Below are 26,993 nucleotides of genomic sequence, written 5' to 3' on the forward strand. Positions count from 1 at the left end.
TTCACAGGCAGTCCACAGAAAGGCAAAAAAAATTTAATGATTTGCTAACAAATCATTGCCCTTCTACAATCTATTTTCTGCCAGCAACCAGAATCATCTTCTAGAAGTCCATCAACTGCTACACTTTCAAGGTTTCAGCTCTCCAAGGCTCCCCATGAAAACCATCCCAGCGGGCGTATCAGGCCCTGCACAACCTGGCCGCTGCTGATCCCGCCAACCACAGTTTCTGCGGTCTCCCTGTGCGCACTGCCCTCCTGCCACACTGGCCTTCCTTCTTCCTCCGACATGCCAGCCATGCTCCTGTCTCAAGTCTCTGCATGCACACTCTATTAAGAAATACTTACTCACTGGTAATGAGAGAAGCACAAATTAAAACAAAAGAGAAACCATTTCCCAGTCATCATATTGGCAAAAACTTGAAGAACAACAATACCAAATGTTGGTAGGAACACGGTAGAAATAAGAATCATGGTGGGAGAACAAAGTGGAACAGGCATTTTCGAGAGCCATCTGGCATCCTCTGTGAGGTCACCCGCGCATCAGCTTTCTGGCTGAGCCCACCCTAGGCAGGTCTCAGGGAAACTCAGCTGAAGACTCTAAAGGGACCTGAGTGAGGACGTTTACCAGAGCTGTCAGACTGTAGGGAGCTGGAGATTAGCTAGGGGTGAGGTAAGTGAACCACCGCAGGCACGCTGGATGGCGGGCTACATCCGTGGGGTCACAGTCAGACACAACTGAGCACAGCACAGCACAAGCACTCTGGCATTTAACACTGCGATCAGAAGCAGTGAGACAGGTGTACATACAGCAATATGAAGAGAACTTGGAAAAAGAGTAGAGTTAAAATGCTGAGAAACAGAACAAGATCCTACTAATCCTACTTCGGTAAATTAAACTCACATACGCACATGTGTGCACACCTACCCACAACAGTGCCCTACAGTTTATAGTGATATGTGTATCTGAGGGCAAGTTGCAACACTTGACATAGTTGCCTGTGGTGCTCGAGGACAAGGTGGAAAGAGAGAAAATTAGGGCAGAAGAAGACCAACAAAAACAAAAAGACTTTGTAATGAGCCAATCATGAAAATGACGAGTCATCAACCGAGTAGGAGTAACTCAACTTTCTACCATAAAAATAAAAGATAACTATAACTGTAAACCTTGTGTACAACCTTGTCTGCGGAAGGGATTAAACAAAATTCTGTGAGCACTGTACACAAACATATTCTACAAGCATGTCAAACGTTCAAATATACTGGATATGAGAGGGGCTTTCTCCCTCGCGTGAAAGCACTGAGGTTCGGGGAGTTAAGCAGTTGGCCAAGGACACCTAACTAATGAGAGGCAGAACTGAAGGAGTCAGTTTCACTCCTGCTCTTCCTCTAGCATCCCATTTACAAATTCACAGCGGCTAAACCTTCGAAATACACCCAGGACTTCCCTGGTGGTCCAGTGGGTAAGAAGCGGCCTTCCACTGCAGGGGACACGGTTTCCACACCTGGTCTGGGGAGATTCCAAGCGCCACAGAGCAACTAACCCTAAGTGCTGCAGCAGCTGAAGCCCGTGTGCCCGAGAGCCCATGCTGCACAACAGGGGGAGCCACGGAGAGGAGGAGCCAGAGCACTGCAACCAGGAGGAGCCAGGGCACCGCAACCAGGAGAAGCCCATGGGCAACAGTGGAGACCCAGTACAGCCCAAAATTAACAAATTAGTTAAAATACACCTCAACCCTGACCACGGTTGATCACACTACTTCTGCTTCCACTCGTAAGTCACCATCATCTTTTGCCTGAAGTACCCAACAGTCTACCTGGGCCTTCTGCTTCCACTCTTGCTCTTCTACCATCCGTTTTCTGCCAATGACCAGAATCATCTTCTAGAATTCTATCAACTGCTACACTTTCTTGCTTTCAGCTCTGCAACGCTTCCCATGAAAACCATCACAGTGGCATCTCAGCCTGCACATGATCTGGCCACTGCTGATGCCTCCAACCACAGCTTCTGTGGTCGCCCAGTGCCCCTCGTGCCCTACCCCATGCTCACTGCCCTCCTGCCACACTGGCCTCTTTGTTCTTCCTCCCACACGCCAGGCATGCTCCTGTCTCAAGTCTCTGTATTTGCATTCTCTTTGGCTGGAGCTTGGCTGGAACGCGCCTTCCTCCGATATTCAGTACAGGCTTCCTCCCTTCGTTAATTCAAAATCACTTGTCCTCTCGAACACTCCTTCTAAACACACTGCCTCCAGGCATTCTCCATCCTCACATCTTCCTTTTTTTCCTTCCTGGCACTTATTACCTGATGCTGTTACATATTTATTTGTTGATTTATTTGAATGTCCATCTCCTCCCCAGTATACAAGCTCCTCGTCTGTCTCAGCCACCACTGCACATCCACAGCCCAGGCAGCGCTCACCATACAGAAGACACAAGGAAGTAAATAACTCTTTTCTGAAAGCAACAACTCAACAAACTCGGCTCTTACCACCTAGCTCACGCTCTTTCCATTACATCATGCTGCTTCCCAGGTAAAAAGTGTGTACAATCTGTCTTTTCTCTAAGGATTAAAAGGTCCTTATCTTAAACATTCATTTAAGCCCAACCAGGCCCAGCATGTGGTAAATGGTAGGTAAATATGAAATGACAAAACAGAAAACAAACCACAGGAAGAGATAAAAAAGAAAGAAAAGAGTTGATGGCATAGAGAAACTCTAATTTGTATTCTGTGTCACCACTCTCCACTCAGTGGTTAAGTCTTTTATTTCCTAAGTGCCTATCTGCCCATGCCACAGATAGGAGCTTTGATGGAGATAAATATTAACCAAATTCCTGCCCTGGCTTCAAGGAGCTAACACAACATAACTATCAAAACACAAATTTTAACAAATATTTATGAAAGAGGTATAAAGAGCTATAGGATTTCAAGGGGAGGAGGATTACTTTTAGTTGTGTGAAACGGGTGGCAGATTGAAATGGTTAAACTGAATACTGATAGATGAATAACGGCTGGATGATAGCCTGTAAACCTCCTGCAAGGCAAGAGCGATATTTTATTCATCGTGCTGTCTTCAATGTTTTACAAAATGTCGGAAACATAAGGCAGTCAATGAATGTTTAACAAATTTGGGAGGTGCAAGCATTCCAGGCAGAAGGAAGAGCGTCAGTAAAATACAGACGTGAGAATGCAGGACATGGATGAACCAAAATGGCATTAAAACATGTATAATATCATATAAAAAGAGAAAAAGAAAAATAGGAGAAAAGTCTTTGTGACCTTGGATTAGACAAAGATTTCTTAGTTACAACATCAAAATACCAACCCAGAAAAGAAACATTTGATAAATTGGATTTTATCAAAATTAAGAACATTTGCTCTTTGAAAAGCATTGTGAGAATGCAAACAAAATATCTGCAAATCAAAAATATCTGATAAAGGGCTTGTATGCAGAATGAAGAATTCTCAAAACCCAATACAAAAACAAACTCCAAAAAAAAAAAAAAAAAGTGAGGACTGACTGGTAAAACAAGTTCAGGAAAGAGAATGGCAAGAACTGAACAGGGAAAAGTAGATTAGGACCGGAACAAGGACTGCCATACACAACAGACTAAGGGGTCTGCCCTGGGGGCTCAGCTATAAAGAACCTGCCTGCAATGCAGGAGATGAGGGCTCCATCCCTGGGTAGGCAAGATCCCAGGAGAAGGAAATGGCAATCCACTCCAGTATTCTTGTCTGAGAAATCTCATGGACAGAGGAGCCTGTGACTACAGTCCACGGGGTTGTAAGAGTCAGACTTGATTAACTAAACCACCACCACCACGAAGGCAAAAAGGGAACACTGAAAACTTTTACACAGGAGAAGGTGATCTCAGGAGTCAAACAGGAGTCTGCTGCTTGAAGATAAATCTATCATCACTTCACTCATATTGTTTAACTTTTCCTATTAGAAATAATTTTCTTTTAAGGCATAACCACTTTGGGAATGTTCTTCACCTCCAAATTCTCCTGAGAGCTAACCGAAAAACTTTTGTCATTCATTTTCACTTTAGTGTAAGTTGGATGACCAAATTACCTTCTGGCTAAAGTACACAAAACCATTGGGGAAATGGTAATTTTGACTACAGATGAACTATAACTTTTAGCCTCTTGAGACACTACCCTGGAAAGAGAGCCTGCGGTGCAAAAAAAAAAAAAAAAAAAGTCAATTAATTAATACCTTTGTTTAAGAGCCTATTCTGTTCTTTGCAAAAGCACAGGAGAGTGAAGAAAATAAAACACATTCTAATCTTCCAAAAGACACTTATTCCTTGGAAGGAAAGTTATGACCAACCTAGATAGCATATTCAAAAGCAGAGACATTACTTTGCCAACAAAAGTCTGTCTAGTCAAGGCTATGGTTTTTCCAGTGGTCATGTATGGATGTGAGAGTTGGACTGTGAAGAAAGCTGAGTGCCGAAGAATTAATGCTTTTGAACTGTGGTATTGCAGAAGACTCTTGAGAGTTCCTTGGACTGCAAGAAGATCCAACCAGTCCATTCTAAAGGAGATCAGTCCTGGGTGTTCATTGGAAGGACTGATGTTGAAGCTGAAACTCCAATACTTTGGCCACCTCATGCGAAGAGTTGACTCATTGGAAAAGACCCTGATGCTGGGAGGGATTGGGGGCAGAAGGAGAAAAGGACGACAGAGGATGAGATGGCTGGATGGCATCACCGACTCGATGGACATGAGTTTGAGCTAACTCTGGGTGATGGACAGGGAGGCCTGGCCTGCTGCGATTCATGGGGTCGCAAAGAGTCCGACACGACTGAGCCACTGAACTGAACTGACTGAATCTTCCAAAATGGGAAGTCTTAAATTGATGATCCAGAAGGTAAGAAACAAGGAGAAATATGATAAACTGAACATTTCCGAGAGGAGGGGAGAAGGGTTTGTGGAATTTAGACACTATATACTGAATTTTTTCAGTTTTCCTCAAAAGTTGCAAGTATAGACTTTGTAATCACATTCACTCACAATTTCATGAACTATGATGGGCAATTAACATTCAAGGAATATGATGGTGCAAGGAAAAGAAATTTAAAATGAAAACGTTGCAAATCCACCCAAACAGTGTTATGTACCAAAAGTGATAATCACGGTAACAACCATACGGTAACCCAATCAGACTGAATGGAAACCCGATATCTCAACTGGATGGTTTCAGCTTTCTAAAACTCAAACCCTCAGTCTAGGCCAGAGCGAGGGTCGTTCTGCTGACTGGTTGGGCGAGGGGACACAAGGAAAACGCTAGGACGGGAGACAAGCATCTGAGTTGCGCGCAGAACAGGGGATGGATGGGACCAGCACTCACCTCTTGTCGATGGCGTCAATGTTTGAATGGAGAAGCCACAGCTCCTCTGTGTTGTCCTGCCGGGAGGAGAGGATCAGGTGGTGGCCAGTCAGACACAAGGTCCCCTCGACGGCCGGATAGAAAGGTCGGTGCAGCACCACATTATCCACCCGAGGGGTCTTGATCAGCTCAGCAAATTCCATGTTCTCCAGCGGCCGGAGCCAGGGGACTGCGGAGTCCCAGAGGTGCAAAACGGTTCCACCGCTCCTGGGCTGAAGACACTGATCCCGCGCCCAGCAGGCAGTAGGGGCGGGACCCGGGATCGGAGGCCGCGCCCCGCCCCGGGCTGGGGTGGGCGCGGCGAGGCCTCTGGCCACTGTCACTGGCCTGGGGAAGGCCCAGGCTGGGCCAGGCTGGGCGCCTCTCCCGCACCTCTAAGTAACCTCAGGCCCAGGACTTGGGCAAAAAGAACGCTCTGCGACAGGTCCAGCCGCTGCCGCCTCCACCTTGAGATCTGGCTTCGGGTAGCCAGGCTGAAAGAAGGAGAAGGCCGCCCAGGGCCACTTTCCAAGTCCAAGACGCTAAGGACTCCTGGCGGAAGTAGCTACTCACAGCGGGAACTTATAGCAACTCCGGGCGGAAGCGACGGACTGAAAACAGGAAAGACGGGACAGTCCGACCCAGAAATTGGTCCCCACCTAGTTGCGAAGAGAATGTCTCCGGAAGGACAGGAGGAGTCGAATATTTGTGTTCCTACCAGAAAAAGCTCTGCCTGCATGCCCACTGCTGCGCCTGCTACTCCTACAAATATTCCATAGGAGAAAATGCAGGAGAAAAAGGAACGACGAGAAGAGGTCCCTGACCTGCCTGCCTCCACTTGAGCAGTAATCCCTATTCGGCGAGTGGGATTGCCGTAAATTTTGGCGATTTTCATACTTTCGCCGTGAAGAGAGAACATTTGGGATCGAAGGCGGTGACTGTGACCACAAAGAAGGGACCAGACGTAAAGGAGGAGCCGGCTGGACACGCACAATCACAGAGGGCGAGCGCGAAAGTGCTGTGACCTTGAACAAGAAAGAGGAAAAGCATACAAACGCCTATGAGAACACCTAGATAAAAATATATAAAATGCTTAGAAAAGGAAGTGATTAAACCTCAATTCAGTTCAGTCGCTCAGTCGTGTCCGACTCTTTGCGACCGCATGGACTGCAGCACGCCAGGCCTCCCTGTCCATCACCAACTCCCGGAGTTTACTCAAACTCATGTCCATTGAGTCCGTGATGCCATCCAACCGTCTCATCCTCTGTCGTCCCCTTCTCCTCCTGCCTTCAATCTTTCCCAGCATCAGGGTCTTTTCAAATGAGTCAGCTCTTCTCATGAGGTGGCCAAAGTATTGCAGTTTCAGCTTCAACATCATTCCTTCCAAAGAACACTCGGGACTGATTTCTTTCAGGATGGACTGGTTGGATCTCTTTGTAGTCAAGGGACTCTCAAGAGTCTTCTCCAACACCACAGATCAAAAGCATCAGTTCCTCGGTGCTCAGCTTTCTTATCGTCTAACTCTCACATCCATACATGACTACTGGAAAAACCATGGCCTTTACTACATGGACCTTTGTTGGCAAAGTAATGTCTCTGCTTTTTAATATGCTGTCTAGGTTGGTCATAACTTTCCTTCCAAGGAGTAAGTGTCTTTTAATTTCATGGCTGCAGTGATTTTGGAGCCACCCAAAATAAAGTCCGTCACTGTTTCCACTGTTTCCCCATCTATTTGCCATGAAGTGATGGGATCAGATGCCACGATCTTTGTTTTCTGAATGTTGAGCTTTAAGCCAACTTTTTCACTCTCCTCTTTCACTTTCATCAAGAGGCTTTTTAGTTCTTCTTCACTTTCTGCCATAAGGGTGGTGTCATCTGCATATCTGAGGTTATTGATATTTCTCCCAGCAATCTTGATTGTGCTTCTTCCAGCCCAGCATTTCTCATGATGTACTCTGCATAGAAGTTAAATAAGCAGGGTGACAATATACAGCCTTGATGTACTCCTTTTCCTATTTGGAACCAGTCTGTTGTTCCATGTCCAGTTCTAACTGTTGCTTCCTGACCTGCATACAGGTTTCTCAAGAGGCAGGTCAGGTGGTCTGGTATTCCTATCTCTTTCAGAATTGTCCACAGTTTATTGTGATCCACACAGTCAAAGGCTTTGGCATAGTCAATAAAGCAGAAATAGATGTTTTTCTGGAACTCCCTTGCTTTTTCCATGATCCAGCAGATGTTGGCAATTTGGTCTCTGGTTCCTCTGCCTTTTCTAAAACCAACTTGAACATCAGGAAGTTCACGGTTCACATATTACTGAAGCCTGGATTGGAGAATTTTGAGCATTACTTTACCAGCGTGTGAGATGAGTACAGTTGTGCGGTAGTTTGAGCATTCTTTGGCATTGCCTTTCTTAGGGATTGGAATGAAAACTGACCTTTTCAAACAGTCCTGTGGCCACTGCTGAGTTTTCCAAATTTGCTGGCATATTGAATACAGCACTTTCACAGCATCATCTTTTAGGATTTGAAATAGATCAACTAGAATTCATCACTGCCACTAGCTTTGTTCATAGTGATGCTTCCAAAGGCCCACTTGACTTCACATTCCAGGATGTCTGGCCCTAAGTGAGTGATTACACCATCGTGATTATCTGGATCATGAATTAATCCTATTCCATGCATAAACTCAAGTGACTTCCTAAAACACTGTTAATCTGTAGCAGAAGTGACTTCAGTCTGCTGCTGCTGCTAAGTCGATTCAGTCGTGTCGGACTCTGCGCGACCCCATAGACAGCAGCCCACCAGGCTCCCCCATCCTTGGGATTCTCAAGGCAAGAATACTGGAGTGGGTTGCCATTTCCTTCTCCAGACTTCAGTCTAGGTCTATTAAATTCAAGGCATTGGGCTTTGGTCACTACTCCTTTGGTCCTCATTAAATACAATCTAACTGAACTACTTTCAGACACCTAAAGTCTGCCAGAAATTTGCTCCAGTAATTTCTCCACGCCTGGTGTCTCCTTCTATTTTTAAACTAACATTTTCATGCTAAATAGGGAATTAGAGGGAATATATTCAAGGCTTTAAGTCCGTTTCAGTCTACTGTCACTTCATTAAGCTTTGAACTCCTCACCATGTAGTACCTAAGAACAGTGAGTTGGCTTAAATCTCAGAGCAGTCAAAGACAAAATAAACTGCCTGAATTCTTATCAGATCACTCAACACTTATCCTTGCCCTCCCTAAAATGTTCACGACCTAAAACTCTGCTTAAGACAAAGCCCTTTATGATAGCTAAAGCTGCAAGTCCAGTTTTTGTTGCTTGTCTACAATAGAAAAGTAGGAACCAACAGACAAAAGAGCATAAGGGGAAATGATTTATCGTCTTTTTTCAAACTGGCAACTTTTGTTGTCCTTTCACCGTGTGGTTCATTATAAAAACTACCAACTGAAGAAGGGAAAATTATCCTCAAGAGCAAAGAATTGGGAAAGGTTTTATGGAGAAGGTATCATTTGAGAGGGGTGTAGTCTAGACACCTGTCCAGTTTAAGGAGGTCCTTTAGGTAGGGAAAAATTCTTCACGGAAGGCATGACCTTTTCTTTCAGTTTTCCTGAGGGGGAAGCCTATGAAAAGACCGTTCTGAAATTACATTTTAAAATGTTTAGCATTCCATAAAGGTATAAAACCTTCTTGCTGATGAACAAAAAACTGTGAAAATCATCTTGTGTTGTTATTATGAAATACTAGAAACTATTAGAAAATTACATCTTCTCTGGGTTGAACTCCAAGCATGGAAAGAATTTTAGATCTGAACCACTGGTCCTCTAAGGGTCAAATCTAAAAGGGAAAGTGGTGTCTACTATATTCCACTGCAACCTTGGAACCCTGGGCTATTTTCATATCTCTCGAGCCTGATAAGGCTGGGAGACAAGGCTGGAGTGATCTGGCACCGAAGGACCTAAAAGGGATGTACCAGGAAATGATTCCCTCTTGGGCTATAGTGCTTAGCCCCTTCTGATTGGCAAAACAACCTCAAGATCACGGTGGGCCGTCATGAACCTAGAGCACACCAGTGCACCTAAAGAATGTGAAAATCTGTGTGGAAACAGGTCTGAAAAGCTTCCAACTTGTGAAACTGTGCTTCAGGGTGCTTCAAACTCACAAGACCTCTGGGGATGTAAAAATACACCCGCCCTCAAAAAACCAGCCCCCCCTAGGTCAGGGATAAAAATTCCAAACGGGGCCCACTTTCAGGAAGCCAATTTCCAACCTACACTTTACTCACACTCTTTCAAACAAAGCACAGGGAGACAAGTTCTATATCCCCAATGATTACAGGAAGGCAAATCAAAACTGCAATGAGGTCGCCTCTGACAGCTGCCAGAAGGGTCATCATGAACAAGTTTCCAAGGGGAAAATCCTGGACACAGCCTGGAGCAAAGGGAACCCTCCTACACCGCTGGGGGAAACGTAAATTGGTAGAGCCGGATGGAGAAGAGCACAGAGGTTGGTTAATAAACCAGAAAGAGTGCCAGCAGACCATCTAGACATACCACCTCTGGGCACCGTCCTCCAGAAATCCGAATTGGAAAATATGCTTGCACAGCAACGTTCATGGCACCACTATTTACAATGGCAAAATGGTCAAACAACCAAATGACCAATGACAGATGAAGGGATAAGACTCCTGGTATCAAAATAGAATGGAATTATTCTCAGCTACAAAAACGAACAGCGTAATGCCATTTGCAGCAATGTGGATAAAGCTAGAGATGTCCAGCTGGAATCTAAAAATACTAAGCAATGAACTAATGTTCAGAAGGGAGAGACTCTAGACCAAAAATCCAAAACTTTAGGATTAGGGAAGGGCAAATTCAGGGGCCATATAAAACTTTGGACTGAAGATATACAAACCCATATTTATAAAATAAAGAATCAACAAGAACCTACTTAGATCAGAGGGAACTCTACTGAACACTCTGTCAAAAGCTATCTGGGAAGAGAATCTAAAAGAGAATAAGTATAGGTGCATCCTCTTGCTGTACAAATGTAATTGAAACAACATAAAAAAGTGACACTTTTTTTTTTACTCTCCAAGTTGAGTGTGGGCTCTGTTGTGATCCCCTTCACCATAGCCTGCCTGGATCCTCTGTCCATTGGATTTTTGCCACAAGAATACTACAGTGAGTTGCCATTTCCTTCTCTGTGGGATCTCCCCGACCCAAGGATTGAACCCGGGACAATATCCCCTCAAAAATAAAAAGGAAATAAAAACACTCCAAACAGACAGAAGTGCCTACTATGTTCTGCTGCAAATTCAGGAGCCTAAACTGTTGTCATATCTCTGGAGCCTGGGAAGACTCGAGGGCAAGCCTGTGGGGCTTAGGGAGCTGGGATGAATGTATCAGCAAATAATCCCCTTCTTTGATTTGGAATGCCTGGTCTTATCTGAAAAGTGGGAAAGTGTTAGTCGTTCAGTCATGTCCAACTGTGCGACCCCATGGACTGTAGCCCACCAGGTTCCTCTGTCTATGGGGTTCTTCAGGCAAGAGTACTGGAGTGGGTTGCCATTCCCTTCTCCAGGGGTCTTGTCTGAATGGCACCACAATCTCCAGATCTGGGGGTCCATCCTGCACCTAAAACATACCTGATGCACCCAAAAGGATGTGAACGTCTGCGCTCAAAGAGGTCTGAAAAGACCCCAGGTCTCCAGTTCAGCAGGGGTGGGCATCCCACCCTGCATCCAGCCTCTTTCCTTAGAGTCACCCCCTTCTTAGAATAGCATCCTCAGGACCTTGAATTTACAGTAGCTGAGATTAATCTAGGGTTGAAGTGTAAGGAGGAAGAACGAATGAGATGGACGCCCTTGGGTGACTGTGCTGCCACATTCCAGCCTCATTCACAGCCCAGGAGCCCCGCTTTCCCTGAGCCCTCGAGGCAGGCGGAACCACAGCTGGCCATGAGTAAGTGCTGCCGCCTTGTGGCCACTTGGCATAAAACAGCAGCTTTAGAACCTGTGCTTCAGGACACTTCAAACTGGGGATGTCAAAGACACCTGCCCTCAAGAAATGGGCCCAGGTAGGTCAAGGATAAAGAAATACCATGGGGCTCACATTCAGGAAGCCAGTTTCCAATTAGTTCAGTTCATTCACTCAGTCGTGTCTGACTCTTTGCAACCCCATGGACTGCAGCACGCCAGGCTTCCCTGTCCATCACCAACTCATGGAGCTTACTCAAACTCATGTGCATTGAGTCGATGATGCCATCCAGCCATCTCATCCTCTGTCATCCCCTTCTCCTCCCGCCTTCAATCTTTCCCAGCACCAGGGTCTTTTCCAATGACTCAGTTCTTTGCATCAGGTGGCCAAAGTATTGGAGTTTCAGCTTCAACATCAGTCCTTCCACTGAATATTCAGGACTGATTTCCTTCAGGATTGACTGGTTTAATCTCCTTGCAGTCCAAGGGACTCTCAAGAGTCTTCTCCAGCACCACAATTCAAAACCATCAATTCTTTGCTGCTCAGCTTTTTTATAGTCCAACTCTCACATCCATACATGACCACTGGAAAAACCATAGCCTTGACTACATGGACCTTTGTTGGCAAAGTAACATCTCTAAGGAGTAAGCAACTTTTAATTTCATGGCTGCAGTCACCATCTGCAGTGATTTTGGAGCCCCCGCAAAACAAAGTCTGTCACTGTTTCTACTGTCTCCCCATCTATTTGCCATGAAGTGGTGGTACTGGATGCCATGATCTTTGTGTAGTAAACTTACACTTTACTCATACTCTTTTCAACCAAAGCACAGGAAGACAAGTTCTTCATCCCTAATGATTACAGAACAGCAGATCAAAACTCCAATGAGGTTGCCCCTGACAGCAGTCAGAAGGGTCATTGTGAACAAGTCTCCAAGGAGAAAATGCTGGACACAGCCTGGAGCAAAGGGAACCCTCCTACACCGCTGGGGGAAAAGTAAATTGGTAGAGCTGGATAGAGAGGAGTACAGAGGTTGGTTAATAAACCAGGAAGAGTGCCATCAGACCATCTAGACATACCACTGCTGAGCACAGGTCCTGCGGAAACCCAAACTGGAAAACATGCTTGCACAACAATGATCACAGCACCACTGTTTACAAATGGCACACTGGAAAAACTACCCAATGTCTGGCAACAGATGAAAGGATAAACTCAAGGTATCAGTATACAATGGAATGACCATTCAGCTATGAAAAAGAATGCCAAAGCAGGTAAAGTTGAATGGTTCTATGAAGACCTATAAGATCTAGAATTAACACCAAAAAAAGATGTCCTTTTCATCTTAGGGGACTGGAATGCAAAAGTAGGAAATCAAGAGATGAGTAATGGGCAACATCAGCCTTGGAGTACAGAATGAAACAGGGCAAAGGCTAACAGAGTTTTACCAAGAAAACTCGCTGGTCATAGCAAACACCCTCTTCCAGCAACACAAGGGACAACTCTACACATGGGCATCAGCAGATGGTCAATACTGAAATCAGACTCATTATATTCTTTGCAGCCGAAGATGGAGAAGCTCCATACAGTCAGCAGAAAAAAGACCAGGAGCTGACTGTGGCTCAGATCATGAACTCACTGCAAAATTCAGGCTTAAATTGAAGAAAGTAGAAAAAACCACTAGGCCATTCTGGTATGACTTAAATAAATCCATTATGATTATACAGAGGAAGTGACAAATAGATTCAAGGGATTCGATCTGACAGAGTTCCTGATGAAATACAGAGGTTCAAAACATTGTATAGGAGGCAATAATCAAAACCATCTCCAAGAAAAGGAAATGCAGGAAGGCAAAATGATTGTCTGAGGAGGCCTTACAGATAGCTGAGAAGAGAGAAGCGAAATGCAAAGGAGAAAAGGAAAGACATACACATTTGAATGCAGAGTTCCAGACTATAGCCAGAAGAGATAAGAAAACCTTCTTAAATGAACAATGCAAAGAAACAGAGGAAAAAATATAGAATGGCAAAGACTGGAGATCTCTTCAAGAAAATGAGAGATACCAAGGCAACATTTCAAGCAAAGATGGGCACAATAAAGGACAGAAATGGTATGAACCTAACAGAAGCAGAAGATATTAAGAAGAGGTGGCGAGAAGACACAGAAGGACTATACAAAAAAGATCTTAATGCCCCAGATAACCACAATGGTGTGATCACTCACCTTAAGCCAGACATCCTGGAGTATGACCACAAGTATGCCTTAGGAAGCATCACTATGAACAAAGCTAGTGGAGGTGATAGAATTCCAGCTGAGCTATGTCAAATCCTAAAAAATGATACTGTGAAAGTGCTGCACTCAATATGCTAGCAAATTTGGAAAACTCAGCAGTGGCCACAGAACTGGAAAAATGTCAGTTTTCATTCCAATCTCAAAGAAGGGCAATGCCAAAGAATGTTCAAAATATCACACAATTGCACTCATCTAACATGCCAGCAAAGTAATGCTCAAAATCCTTCAAGTTAGGCTTCAACAGTATGTGAACCAAGAATTTCCAGATGTATAAGCTGGATTTACAAAAGGCAGAGGAATCAGAGATTAAATCGTGAACATCTGTTAGATCATAGGAAAAGCAAGGGAATTCCAGAAAAACACCTACTTCTGCTTTATTGACTATGTCAAAGCCTTTGACTGTGTGGATCACAACAAACTGTGGAAAATTTTTAAAGAGTTGGCAACACCAGACCACTTTATCTGCCTCCTGCTAAACCTGTATGCAGGTCAAGAAGCAACAGTTAGAACTGGACATAGAACAATGAACTGGTTCAAAATTGAAAATGAGTACATCAGAGCTGTATATAGACAACCTGCTTCTTTAATTTACACGCAGACTATATCACGCAAAATGACAGTCGGGAGAAGCTAAAGCTGGAATCGAGATTGCTGGGAGAAATATCTATAATCTTAGATATGCAGATGACAACACTGGAGTGGCAGGAAGCTAAGAGGAAATAACCTCTCGATGAGGTCAAAAAGGAGAGTGAAAAAGCTGGCTTAAAATTCAACATTCAAAAAAATAAGATCATGGCATCAGGTCCTATCACTTCATGGCAAATAGATGGGGACAAAAAAATGGAAACACAGACTGACTTTATTTTCTTGGGCTCCAAAATCACTGTGCACTGTGGCTGCAGCCATCAAGTTGAAAGATGATTTCTCCTTGAAAATAAAAAAAGGCAGCGACAAACCCAGATAGCATATTAGAAAGCAGAGACATCGCTTTATCGATAAAGGTCTGTACAGTCAAAGCTATGTGTGGTCATGTATGGATGTACGGATGTACATGCACAGGAGTCATGTATGGATGTGAGAGTTGGACCATAAAGAAGGTTAAGCTTAGAAGAATTCATGTGTTGGAACTATGGTGCAAGAGAAGACTCTTGAGAGGTCCTTGGACAACAAGGAGATCAAACCAGTCCATCCTAAAGCAAATCATCCCTGAATATTCACTGGAAGGACTGATGCTGAAGCTGAAGCTCCAATACTTCAGCCATCTAATGCGAAGAGCCAACTCACTGGAAAAGACCCTGATGGTGGGAAAGACTGTGGGCAGGAGGAAAAGGGGGTGAAAGAGGATGAGATGGTTAGATGGAATCACCGACTCACTGGACATGAGTCTGAGCAAACTGCAGGACATAGTGAAGGAAGCCTGGCGTGCTGCAGTCCAAGGGGCTGCAAAGAGTCAGACAGGGCTGAACAAATGCAACTGCTGGCACCATTCAGCCTCTTTTACAACCCTCAAGCAGAGCTTCCACTAAACCTCTGGCTGCAGAACATACCAGAACCAGGTAGGAAGAAATCCTTCCTCCTAGACATATGGCCGGACAGCAACTTGAAAACTATTGCTCTGGGAACATCGTACTCACAAGGGCTGCTGGATTGGAAATCATACCTGCCAAAAAAGTACCAATAAGGATGCTCACCAAGGCGAATATTATAGATGTGCAAATCAAACTCTGACCAAAGATCACCTGGCCCACTCAAATGGCCATGAGCGGAACACTGACAGGAAAGAAGAGCCAAGAGGGAGGTCAAGGAAAGGGGACCCCTCCCAGAGAGCTGGTGCAGAACAGGCACTCAAGACACTGCCATCAGGTGCCTTGAAAAAGGAGAAAGCCAGCCAGCCCGTGATCAGGCAGTCCTCCTCCACAGAGGACACAGTTTGAAAACCAGAGTTCCAAAAGATACAGGCACCCAAATGGGCATGGCAGCCTTGAGTTCACTAACCAGGACAGGGAAGTGTACCAGATGGCATGGACAGATGAATGGGAAAGAGGTGCGGCCCCCAAAATACGGAATATGCCAGGGCCAGACAAAGGAAGGACCTGACCACGTCCCTAGTAACCTATGTACCCAGAGATGACCTTAGACAGTGCGTAAGTAAGAAAGACAAACCCTAACATCCTGTGATATCAATTAGATGTGGCAAGGAGACACTGATACATAGTAACTTCTGGGTTCCAAAGGATATCTACTCTTCAAAGAATTGACAACACAAGACATCGAAAATACAATTTCGCCAGACACCAACAAGGCAAAAGACAAGTTCAACTGGTAAATCCTACTCCCACCCTTGAGAGTTTTAAAAGGCCTGTGATAACCTGCTCAAACTCATGAATTCTAAGACACAATCCAAATGAAAACTACAATGAGAGGGATCAACTTGCTCCAGTGTGAAAGGCCCTCGTAAAAAGTCTAGGGAGAGAAAATTAAAAAAAAAAAAATGGCAGGAAAGAAGAAATGGTGGAGAGGCTGATCAGAAAAGGGGAAGGCTTTTATGCTGCATCTGGCACATAAATGGTTACAGCCATGAAAAGAACAGGAGAGGAGTGCCCTGACAAGGTGAAAACTCAGCAACCAGGCGATGTGGCCCACCCAGCTCCAGGGATACATCTGGAGAAACCCAGCTTTCAAAGAGACAAGTGACTCACGCGGGCACTGCAGCACCATTTACAACACATTGACACGTGCAGCACACAGAACGTCCACAGACACACGAGTCCAGAGGAAGTGATCCGTGAACATGATGGAAAGAGACTCAGGCACGCAGAAGGAAAGAACGCCCTTTGCACGAACATCGTTCTATCCAGGGATAATCCTATTAAGTGAAGTCAGTCAGAATCAGAACACTGTCAAAGTCACTGCAAATACCTAAAAGTTCACATCACGAACTGATTTAGGAGAGAGCAAACAGACTGGGCAACGGAGAAACAAACTTCTGATTGCGGGAGAAATTAGGACATTGAGATGAACAAAATCAAACTGTCACATACACAGGAGACACTCAACCAACACTTAGGCACGTCTGGCCAGTTCTCTCAACACTCTGTAATGACCTCCATGAGAACGGAATCCAAAGATGAGTAGCTGTCTCTCCACGGAAAACTCCGAAGGACTCTGGAGTCCTACAGGACACCCAATATTGTACCAAGGCTCCTCCCATTCTGGATAAAAAGTAATCGAATGAAACAGATCAAATGAGACCCAGGCATTTGGTGTTTCTTGTGGCATACTCCTCCTCATTTACAACCCCTAAACGGGATTTCCACTAAAGCTCTGGCTGCAGAAGAAGCCAGAGTTGGGCATCAATAAACCCTTGCATCTTCTAGCCACATGGCCCAACAATGACCTGACACTGGGCTTCTGGGCAGCATCACATTCACCCGGACTCCTGGGCTTGAAATCGTTACCTGTCCTCCAACAATTTAAAGGGGCAAGTCATGGAAAAGAATATCAAACAGGACAAACTCTGAAGGATCATGAGGCAAACACTACGACTCCAATAATGAAACAAAAAAGCACCCGAAATGATGCTCAGTGAGGCGAATATCAGACATATGCAAATCAGACCCCGACCAGGGATCAACTGGCCCCACTCAAAATAGCCATGAGCACAACATCGACAGACAAGAAAAGCTAAGAGTGAGGTCAAGGAAAGGGGACCCTCCCAGGGCGCTGGTGGGGAACAGCCATTAAAGACACTGTCAAACGCCTTGACAAGTCTGAAAGCCAGCCGCCATAGGAAGGGGCAGTCCCCCACCACATGGTGTACAGTTTGAAAACCCGAATTCCAAAAGACACGGGCACCCAGACGGACACCGCCACCTTAGGTGCACTAGCCGGGACACGGAAGCATACCAAATGGGCACGGACAGATGAATGGAGAGAGAGGTGAGGCAGACAGAAGACGGAAAATGGCCCAGCCAGGAAAAAGAAGGACCTGATCACATCCCCAGTAACCTATGCACCGAGAGATGACCTTAGGGAGGAAGCAAGAAAGACAGACCCTAACATCGTGTGGTATCTCTTAGATGCGGCGAGGAGACATTGATGCCCATGAAAGACTGCTTCACAGAAGTGAAATCCACATACAGATTGAGAACACAAACTGATGGTTGTCAGTGAGGGGAAAATGTAGCAGGAAGGGTCTGTTTGGAGGTGGGGTCAAACTGATACCCACTGACACACACAAAGTAGCCATTCAACCAGAACCTCTTGGAGAGCAAGGCTGATGAACTCCACACTGTGTATTACACAGTGTATTATAATGTACACGAGAAAAGAAACCAAAGATGAACAGACTTAGGTAGGTGGAGAACGGAAGATGCTGTACACCTGCCACAAACACGGCTTTATAAACACACGGCACTCCAACAAAAAGCTGTATGTTCCATTTGGAGAAAATACAAAAATTACGGAGACACATGTTCCTGAAGCCTTCTTCTGATGCAGGGCATCCTAATTTACAAGGAGAGAACAGGACTGTGTCCAAGGCTCTGCTTATCTTAGAAACAGGAGCAGGAATGGAAAGTTCTGCAGCCTTGTGGACATGCCCCCCAGTAGCAACCTTCAACCTATTGCTAAGTCTGTTGACTGGTTCTATGAAGACCTACAAGACCTTCTAGAACTGATACCGAAAAAAAAAAAAAAGATGTCCTTTTCATCATAGGGGATTGGAATGCAAAACTAGGAAGTCAAGAGATACCTGGAGTAACAGGAAAGTTTGGCCTTGGAGTACAAAATGAAGCAGGACAAAGGCTAACAGAGTTTTGCCAAGAGAACGCATTCATCATAGCAAACACCCTCTTCCAACAAGAGTCGACTCTACACATGGATGTCACCAGATGGTCAATACCGAAGACAGATTGATTATATTCTTTGTAGGAGAAATGGAGAAGCTCTATACAGTCTGCAAAAACGAGACCAGGAGCTGACTGTGGCTTCATTCATGAACTCCTTATTGCAAAATTCAGACCTAAATTGAAGAATGTAGGGAAAACCATTAGGCCATTCAGGTATGACCTAAATCAAATCCCTTTATGATTATACAATGGAAGATTAGATGCGAGGGATTAGATGCGAGAGATTAGATCTGAGAGTCTGAAGAACTGTGGATGGACATTTGTAACATTTTACAGGAGGTGGTGATCAAAACCATCCCCAAGAACAGGAAATGCAAAAAGGCAAAATGGTTGTTTGAGGAGGCCTTACACATAGCTGAGAAAATAAGAGAATTGAAAGACAAAAGGAAAGATATAACCTTCCGAATGCAGAGTTCCAGAAAATAGCATGCAGAGACAAGAAAGCCTTCTTAAGTGAACAAGGTGAAGAAACAGAGGAAAACAGTAGAGTGGGAAAGACTAGAGATCTCCTCAAGAAAATCATAGATACCAAGGGAACATTTCATGCATAGATGGGCTCAATAAAGGACAGAAACAGTATGGACCTAACAGAAGCAGAAGATATTTAGAAGAGGTGGCAAGAATACACAGAAAAACTGTACAAAAAAGATCATGACCTAGATATCCATGATGGTGTGATCACTGACCTAAAGTCAGACATCCTGGTGTGCGAAGTCAAGTGGGCCTTAGGAAGCATCACTCCGAACAAAGCTAGTGGAGGTGATGGAATTCCAGCTGAGCTACGTCAAATCCTAAAAGATAATGCTGTGAAAGTGCCGCGGTCCATGGGGCCTGTCTTAGGGACTTCTGAACAACAGCAACCATGCGAACAGTAGACGGCAGTAGAGTTCAACAGTAATGAGAGAGGCTTTCATTTTATTAAAATAATTAAGTGAAGCTGTTGGTTAAACAAATTATTATCCAAACTGCCTGGAAATAAGGGTCTCAGAGGATTCTCATAAGCAAATAAGATGGTGTCATTTATAATGTATATAAAACATCAACACCTCATAGATAATGTTATCATCATTTTATGTGATACTTGAAACATCTAGACATTCAATCAACTAGTCCACTAGCCTGCATTAAGTGCCTACCTGCTTATTGCCACTGTGGAGAATGGAAACACTAGATCTGACATGGCCCTTGCCTGCGAAGAATAATGTCTGCTCTCTGGAGGACAGTGCAGCCTGCACAAGAAATGAACAAAGTAAGACAGTACGTGCTAAATTATGAAACACACTACAAAGAGCGCCACTGATGAAAGAGTAAAGTTATGTCTGCATTGTTTCATTTTTGTTTTACTTCCTTAAAGTAGATGAATGTTATCAAGCAACATTTACCTGGTGACATGATCATCTGTTAATTGCATGAAAATAAAAGCATTTTGAGAGAATGGATAGGCTATGAGGAATTTATTAAAAGCGTATGTTAAAAAAGGAAAAAAATGATGCTTCCTTTAAAACCTGCATATATTTTTTATTATTATTTGTAAATTGTCTGCTCCATATCTTTTCTATCTATCAGTAATATTCATAGGAGGAAAAAAAGAAGTACAGGTCTACGTTCCTGGTGTTGCGTTTCTCCATTCGGCCTTGAGTAGTTGGTAGAAATGAAGATGGTCTGAAGATAGCAATGCCGGTAAGCGACAGCCAGAAGCAGTCGGAGCATCTCAGTGGCGCTAACCGCTGACAAGCAGCTACTCTCCACGTGCTCTGTAATTGTGTGCTGACTGCATGTGGCTGGAATGAGCTGATAACCTTGTGCTGAGTTTCTCTTGTGTTCATCCGTTCTGCAAGCAAATCGGTCACTAAGCTGTTGATGGTATCTTCTGGAAGCTCTTGAACTCCCCCACTTCTCTCCATCCCCAGGGCAACTGCCCTAGTTTGTTACATGATAGGAGAAGCTCTCAGCTAGTCACCTTTCTTCCAGAGGAGTTTTCCACCTGTCTATTCTCCACTTGGCAGCTGAAGCCCTCTCTGTTGGTCTAAATTTTTTTCTTGATTTGTTAAGTCCCTTCACAATTTCGTCCCTTAGGCAGTTATCAGCAATGCAGACCTCATCTCTCCTATTTCTCTCCACTCAACACACCCATCCCCGACCCTCATTCCTTGCAATTTTCACACCAACTATGTTTAAACAGCTCGATGTAAGCTCTTGGGACTTTTTGCACCCAATTAGAACCTTGCTACCAAAAGGAAGTGTAGAACAGGGGGGACCAGCATCCTCGGCATTCCCCGAGAACTTCATTAGGTATTCTATTCCAGGGGCTTCCCTGGTGGCTCTGCAGGAAAAAATTTGACGGCCAAGGGACTGTCAAAAAAGTCTTCTCCAGCACCACAATTCGAAAGCATCAATTCTTTAATAAGGAAGAATAAATCTGACTCCGTATGAGATCTGTTTCCATTGCTTTTGCTACAAGAATTTGCTTAGAGCCTGAAATATAACAGGACAGCCCCAGTCTTAAGGCTCTGACCTTTAGGTGTAATATGTTCCCATTCATATAGAGATTAAAAGTTGGGGAACAAAGAAGAGCCGTTTGACTTGCCGGAGGTTTACAGGAACATTGTGAGCAGGCCTGTTGGGGCAGCTCCAAGAACAAAGAGTTCCAGCACCAAGAAGTATACAGCAAGCAATCATACACCCATCCTGTTTTCGTATAAGAGAAGGCTGGATTTTAACTCAGCAAAGATGGTTCTTTGAGACACTAGTCCACCATCATCTAGGTCTTCTGGCTTTTCTAATACAGTTGATATTCCTTGCCCCAGCAACTCATTTCTTGACTTATTGGCTTGTCATGAAGTCAGCAAAGAGTCGGACACCACTTAGCAACTGAACAATAACAAGAGGCCAGCGGTACGAGCTTGGGCTCAGAACACAGTGGCCTCAGCACAGACAGGCTGCGTACACGGCAGCTGAAAACGTCGAGAGTGAATATTCCCACGAGCAAAGCAGAGCTGCATCAACTTTTGCAGGTCACATCATGTCATTTCCACTGCTCTCTGTGGATCTTAAACAGTCCTAAAACCCACTCGGTCTTGAGGGGAGAGGACACAGGCTCCATCTCTCACAGGAGCAGTGTCAGAAAACGTCCGCCACAGGGACCCAGCTGACTGGGAGACACACATATATGAACTTCCCCTGCGCACATGCGCAGCTGGAGAGAGGAACAAAGAGAATGCTTGGAAAGTCAGGGTACTGAAAAAGAACTGTTCTACTCATAGCCATAAGGAAGTGAACCAAGAATCTGCAATTACATATAATTGACTGTAATTAAAAGATAGGGACATGTCTAAAATAAAGGCATAATTAAGAAGTAGGAACATTTACTAGGTGGGACTGTCAACAATGCAAATTCAGTGATTACTGTAGGGTTTATTTTATTGTCACTGAACCTAAATCGGGATTGCTGTCCAATTATGTAGGGAGGAAAGCCTGCTTTCAGCTCTTAAATCCACCCCTCTCTAGCCACCCATTCTTTCTTTCCCTACACTATTTAGGGGAAGCTTTGTATACAATTTAAAATGAGACATATATATTTTTTACCTTTTTATTTTGTATTGGAGCACAGCCTATTAACAATGTTGCAGTCGTTTCAGGTCAACAGCAAGGGGACTCAGCTGTACATATACATGTATCCATTCTCCCCCAAACTCCCCTCCCACCCAGGCTGCCACAAGGCAATGAGCAGGTTCCATGTGCTATACAGTAGGACGTTGTTGGCTGTCCGTTTTCAATGCATCAGAGTGTACATGTCCATCCCAAACTCCCTATCCCTTCCCCACCTTTTTCCTCCCTGGCAACCATAACTTCATTCTCTAAGTCTGTGAGTGACATACAGTTTTGTTTTCAACCCTTTATTTAACAGACTGTGACACCTGTCCAATCTCCCCTCTCGTCATCCCTCGCTTTCTTTCCTTTGTCCTTCCTCCACCATCCTTTCCTTTCTCTCTTACTCTGCTTTTCTCGCCATCTGTTTTTTTTCTCAGAGATGACCACCTTAAGAGGACCTACAAGTATCACCCCAAAGATGACTCAGTAATTACAGGGAGAACAGCACATCCTCGTCCTGGAGAGAGCTGGTGACGGTCACGGTGACCAAGCGTTGGCAGCGCAACACGCCGACATTCTGAACCTCCCGACAGGAGGCAAGGTCGGGCGCACAGCGGCACCGGGGATGTGTTCTCGCCAGACACACTTAACCCGAACCTAGGCATGAGGGAAACACCAGACACATCCACGGGGTGGAATATAATACCAGACGGTTGACCTGGGCGCCCCTAAAAGTTCAGTGTCACAGAACAAAAAGCAAGAGGACAGGAGGATTTGAAGAGGCGGAAGGGAAAGAACCCCCAAATGCAAGGCAAAACACTTGATTCAGTTCCTGATATAAAGAAAGAGTGACTGCAAAAAGACATTTTGGGGGGAGTGTTGAATATGGATTGTATACGAGATATTATTGAGTCAACGTTAATGTTTTTTAAACGGGATAACGGCAATGCGGTTTTGCAGGAAAATGTCCTTTTTCTCAAGAGATGCATACTGAAATATTTAAAGATGAAGTGTACATATACGTATGTATATATATATACACACACACACATACACACATGAAGTGTGTACGCACAGAGAATGAAAATATGGCAGATTATTGACAACTGGTTCATCAGGGTGAAGGGTTTAAAGATCTGCATACCATTCTTGCAACTTTTGTATACCTGGAAATTTTTTTCCAAGTTAAGGTTGAAAGAAAATCAAAATAAGAAAACAGCACCAGGGACTTGCCTGGCAAGTCCAGCAGTTGAGACTCAACACTTCCACTGAAGCGGGCACAGGTTCAGCCCCTGGTCAGGGAACTAAGATCCGACATGCAGCACAGTGCAGCCAAAAAGTTAAAAAAAAAAAAAAATCACAAAATATAATCCCATTATATTTTGACACAATATAATGGGCATTAATGCAATTTCTGGGAGTTTCCCTGGTGGTTCAGCAGTAAAGAATCTGCCTGCCAAGCAAAGAGTCGGATACCGCTTAGCAACTAAACGACAAAAACGACAACAGATGCAAGTTCTGGCATTTGACAGCTAAACACGGGAACACACTGGAGCTGTGGCGTAGCACGGCATGCTGTCTGGAGGGGCCTGGCCTGGAGATTCAATTTTAATGTGACCCTGGACCCAGGGAAGCATAATGGCTGACCTTTTTGAGGATGTCTGGGTTCCTAAAGCTCACCAAAGACCAAAAGACTTGGCAATAGCTAACTGCTGCTGTGAACTTCATTGTTGCGTTGTCGGGAGTTACTTGTAGGAATTCAGATATGAGTTGTTAAATCACACATTCATATTTAATGTAATCTAGACGGAAATGGCAACCCACTCCAGTATTCTTGCCTGGAGAATCCCATGGACGGAGGAGATTGGTGGGCTACAGTCCACAGGGTCACAAAGAATCGGACACGACTGAGCAACTTCACTCATTCACTCACTTCATCAGTTAGAACTTCTCTCCGTGTGACAATTCCAAACCCCCAAATCCACTAATCTTTCCTTTTCCTAACTTTCTGTCATGTTAAATCTGCCGTACTCGGGTAGACTTCAGGTCTCTACCAGTCAGTTGGATGGCATCACCGACTTGATGAACGTGAGTTTGAGCAAGCTCCGGGAGTTGGTGATGGACAGGGAAGCCTGGCATGCTGCAGTCCATGGGGTCGCAGTCGGACACAACTGAGCGACTGAACTGAACTGAACCAGCCTTTCTCAGCACTACTTCCTTCCCTGCCCAGACCCTGTTCACTGGTCAATACTTTCCACCACACTCTTTAGCAGCCTTAACTCTACCTGCACGAAGGGAAGGACTGCATTTCCTTTACCCTTGTAGCTCCAGCCGTGGGCATATAATAAATATTTGATAAATACACCTGAATGAAGTTGAATTTTCTAATCCAACTTTCTCATTTTACAGATGAAGAAATTAGGCTCAGAGATTTTAAATCCTTGATCTAAAATCAAATGGAAGATACCATGGACTAAAATTTTCATTTTTTCTCCTCCAGTTTTATTGAAATGTAATTGACATACAGCAGTGTATCCTGGAGAAGGAAATGGTAACCCACTCCAGTATTCTTGCCTGGGAAATCCCAAGGACAGAGGAGCCTGGTGGGCTATAGTCCATGGGGTCATAAAGAGTCAGACATGACTGAGCGACTAAGCAACAAACAACAGCACTATACAAGTTTAATTGTGCAAGAAAATGATCTGACACGTATATCACGAGACGATAAGCACACAAATTCAGTGAAACATCTATCATCTCACACAGATACAAAGTAAAATAGAAAAAAATATTTTCCCTTGTGATGAGAATTCTTAGGATTTATGTTATTAGTGACTTTCATATGTAATATACAGCAGTGTTAAATCTATTTATCATGCTGTACATTACATCTCAAGAACTTATTTATCTCATAACTGGGAGTTTATACCTTTTGACTACCTTCATCTAATTCCTCCTCTTCCCGCCCTGCCCCCTGGTAACCACAAATCTGGTTTCTTTTTCTGTGACCTTGTTTGTTTGTTTTTGAAGTATAATTGGCTGACAACACTATGTTAGTTCCTATTACACAGCACAGTGATTCAACATTTCTATGCATTTCAAGATGATCACCAGGATAAGCCCAGTTACTGTATGCCGTCGTCTAAGTTACTGTGTGGTTCCTGCCTGTATTCCCTACACAGCATGTTTCATGCCAGTGACGCCTTCACGTTGCACCTGGAGGTGTGTACTTCCCAATCTCATGCCCCGGTTTCTTTCTCCCCCACACCTCTCCCCTCTGGCAGCTGCCTCTTTGTCCTCTGTATTTATAACTTTTTCCTGTTCTGTTTGTTTTGTTTTTTAGATTCCACATATAAGTGAAATCATACAGTATTTGTCTTTCTCTGTATGACTTATTTCACTAAGCATAAGTTGTTGCAAATGGCAAAATTCCATTTTTTTTAGTTGAGTAATATTCCATTGTGTGTGTATGTGTAATATTCCATTGCGTATGCATGCATATATACACACACACAGTGGGATATTACTCAACTGTAAAAAAGAGTGAAATTCTGGCATATATGTGTGTCTGTATATAGGTACTAATAAATACTACATCTTCTTTATTCATTCATCTGTTGATAGACACTTAGATTGCCCCTCTCTATGTTGGCAATTGTAAATAATGCTGCAAAATCCATTTTTTAACCTTTTTTGTCAATGTTCTTTCTACTGCTTCCTTCGCAATCATTTATTTAGTCTAGTTTAATTTTTAATTTTTGAGATAAGATAAATGAGGAATAGGGAAAGAATGAAGAGCCAGTTTGTCCTCAAATACAAACTAATGACCCAGGATTTGTCTCCGTAGTCTGGTCTCTGATCTGTTTCCTCCAGCTTCTCATTCCCAGGGGAGTGGAGGTATATGTGACCAGACACCAGAAAGAAGTGGTGGTTCTCTCCTCTGTTTTTTCAGGCCACACTGTGTGGCATGTAGGATCTTAGTTTCCCAACCAGGGATCAGCCCCATGTCCCTGCACTGGGAATGTGGAGTCTAGACCACCAGGGAAGTCCCTTCTGCTGCATTTTTAATCAGTTCCTCCCTGGCAATAAGTCTCTAGCCCCTTGATTCACTTTCATTTTTTCTCCTTGTTTTCTGTGTGCATGCGTGTGTGTCCCTCAGGTTTTTGCTTTTAAGGAGCAATGAACATCTGTTTTTCTCAGCTTTCAACTTGAGAATATCTCCTCTCCTAAGACTTAAGAGGACATTCTGTCATCATCAAAGATAAACAAATCAGACACTAGTCAGAGTGTTAAGGGAAGATTTAACCAGTGATATACTACTGCAATGAGACTTCACTGATGGCTGAGTCATAAAGAATCTGCCTGCAATGTAGGAGATGTGGGTTCAATCCATGGGTTCGGGAAGATCCCCTGTGGTAGGAAATGGCAACCCACTCCAGTATTCTTGCCTGAGAATCCCATGGACAGAGGAACCTGGCGGGCTACAGTCCATGGGGTTGCAAGAGTTGGTCACGACTTAGCAACTAAGCCACCACCCACAGTATTGCAATAGGTAAGATCCAGAGTGAACTAAACTTTATTTGTTCAAAGGTGACTTGATGTTTTAATGTTTTAAAGGGAGAGTGAGATTATTTTCTTTATTTCTCTAATATTTCATTGTTAGTGTATAGAAACTCAAGAGATTTTTGTATACTTATTTTGTATCCTACAACTTTAGCAAACTTATTGATGAGCTCTAGCAGTTTTCTGGTGGCATCTTTAGGACTTTCTATGTATAGCGTCATGTCATCTGTCAACAGTGACAGTTTTACTTGCCCTTCGAATTCTAATCAGGCCCTCTGAGCCTTCTTCAACTAAGCCTCAG

The 26,993-nt window shown here is 44.0% G+C and overlaps 1 protein-coding gene across 5 annotated transcripts in view; it reads right to left on the reverse strand.

The window, feature by feature from the left end:
* Nucleotides 1–26,993, reverse strand: part of MTMR9 (myotubularin related protein 9) — a 116,065-nt gene that overhangs the window by 66,448 nt on the left and 22,624 nt on the right. Inside the window, exon 1 of one of the 5 annotated variants that reach the window (XM_019965807.2) lies at nt 5,351–10,411. The exons of 2 other annotated variants lie outside the window; for them this stretch is intronic. In XM_019965807.2, the coding sequence (XP_019821366.2) occupies nt 5,351–5,532 (182 nt within the window). In that variant the 5' untranslated portion in view covers nt 5,533–10,411. Of the gene's footprint in view, nt 1–5,350; nt 11,478–26,993 lie in introns of those variants that run through there. 2 more of the 5 variants (XM_070794403.1, XM_070794404.1) reach the window with 2 other exon arrangements.

The sequence above is a fragment of the Bos indicus genome, chromosome 8, assembly GCF_029378745.1.
Source record: "Bos indicus isolate NIAB-ARS_2022 breed Sahiwal x Tharparkar chromosome 8, NIAB-ARS_B.indTharparkar_mat_pri_1.0, whole genome shotgun sequence".
NCBI classification, from domain to species: domain Eukaryota; kingdom Metazoa; phylum Chordata; class Mammalia; order Artiodactyla; family Bovidae; genus Bos; species Bos indicus.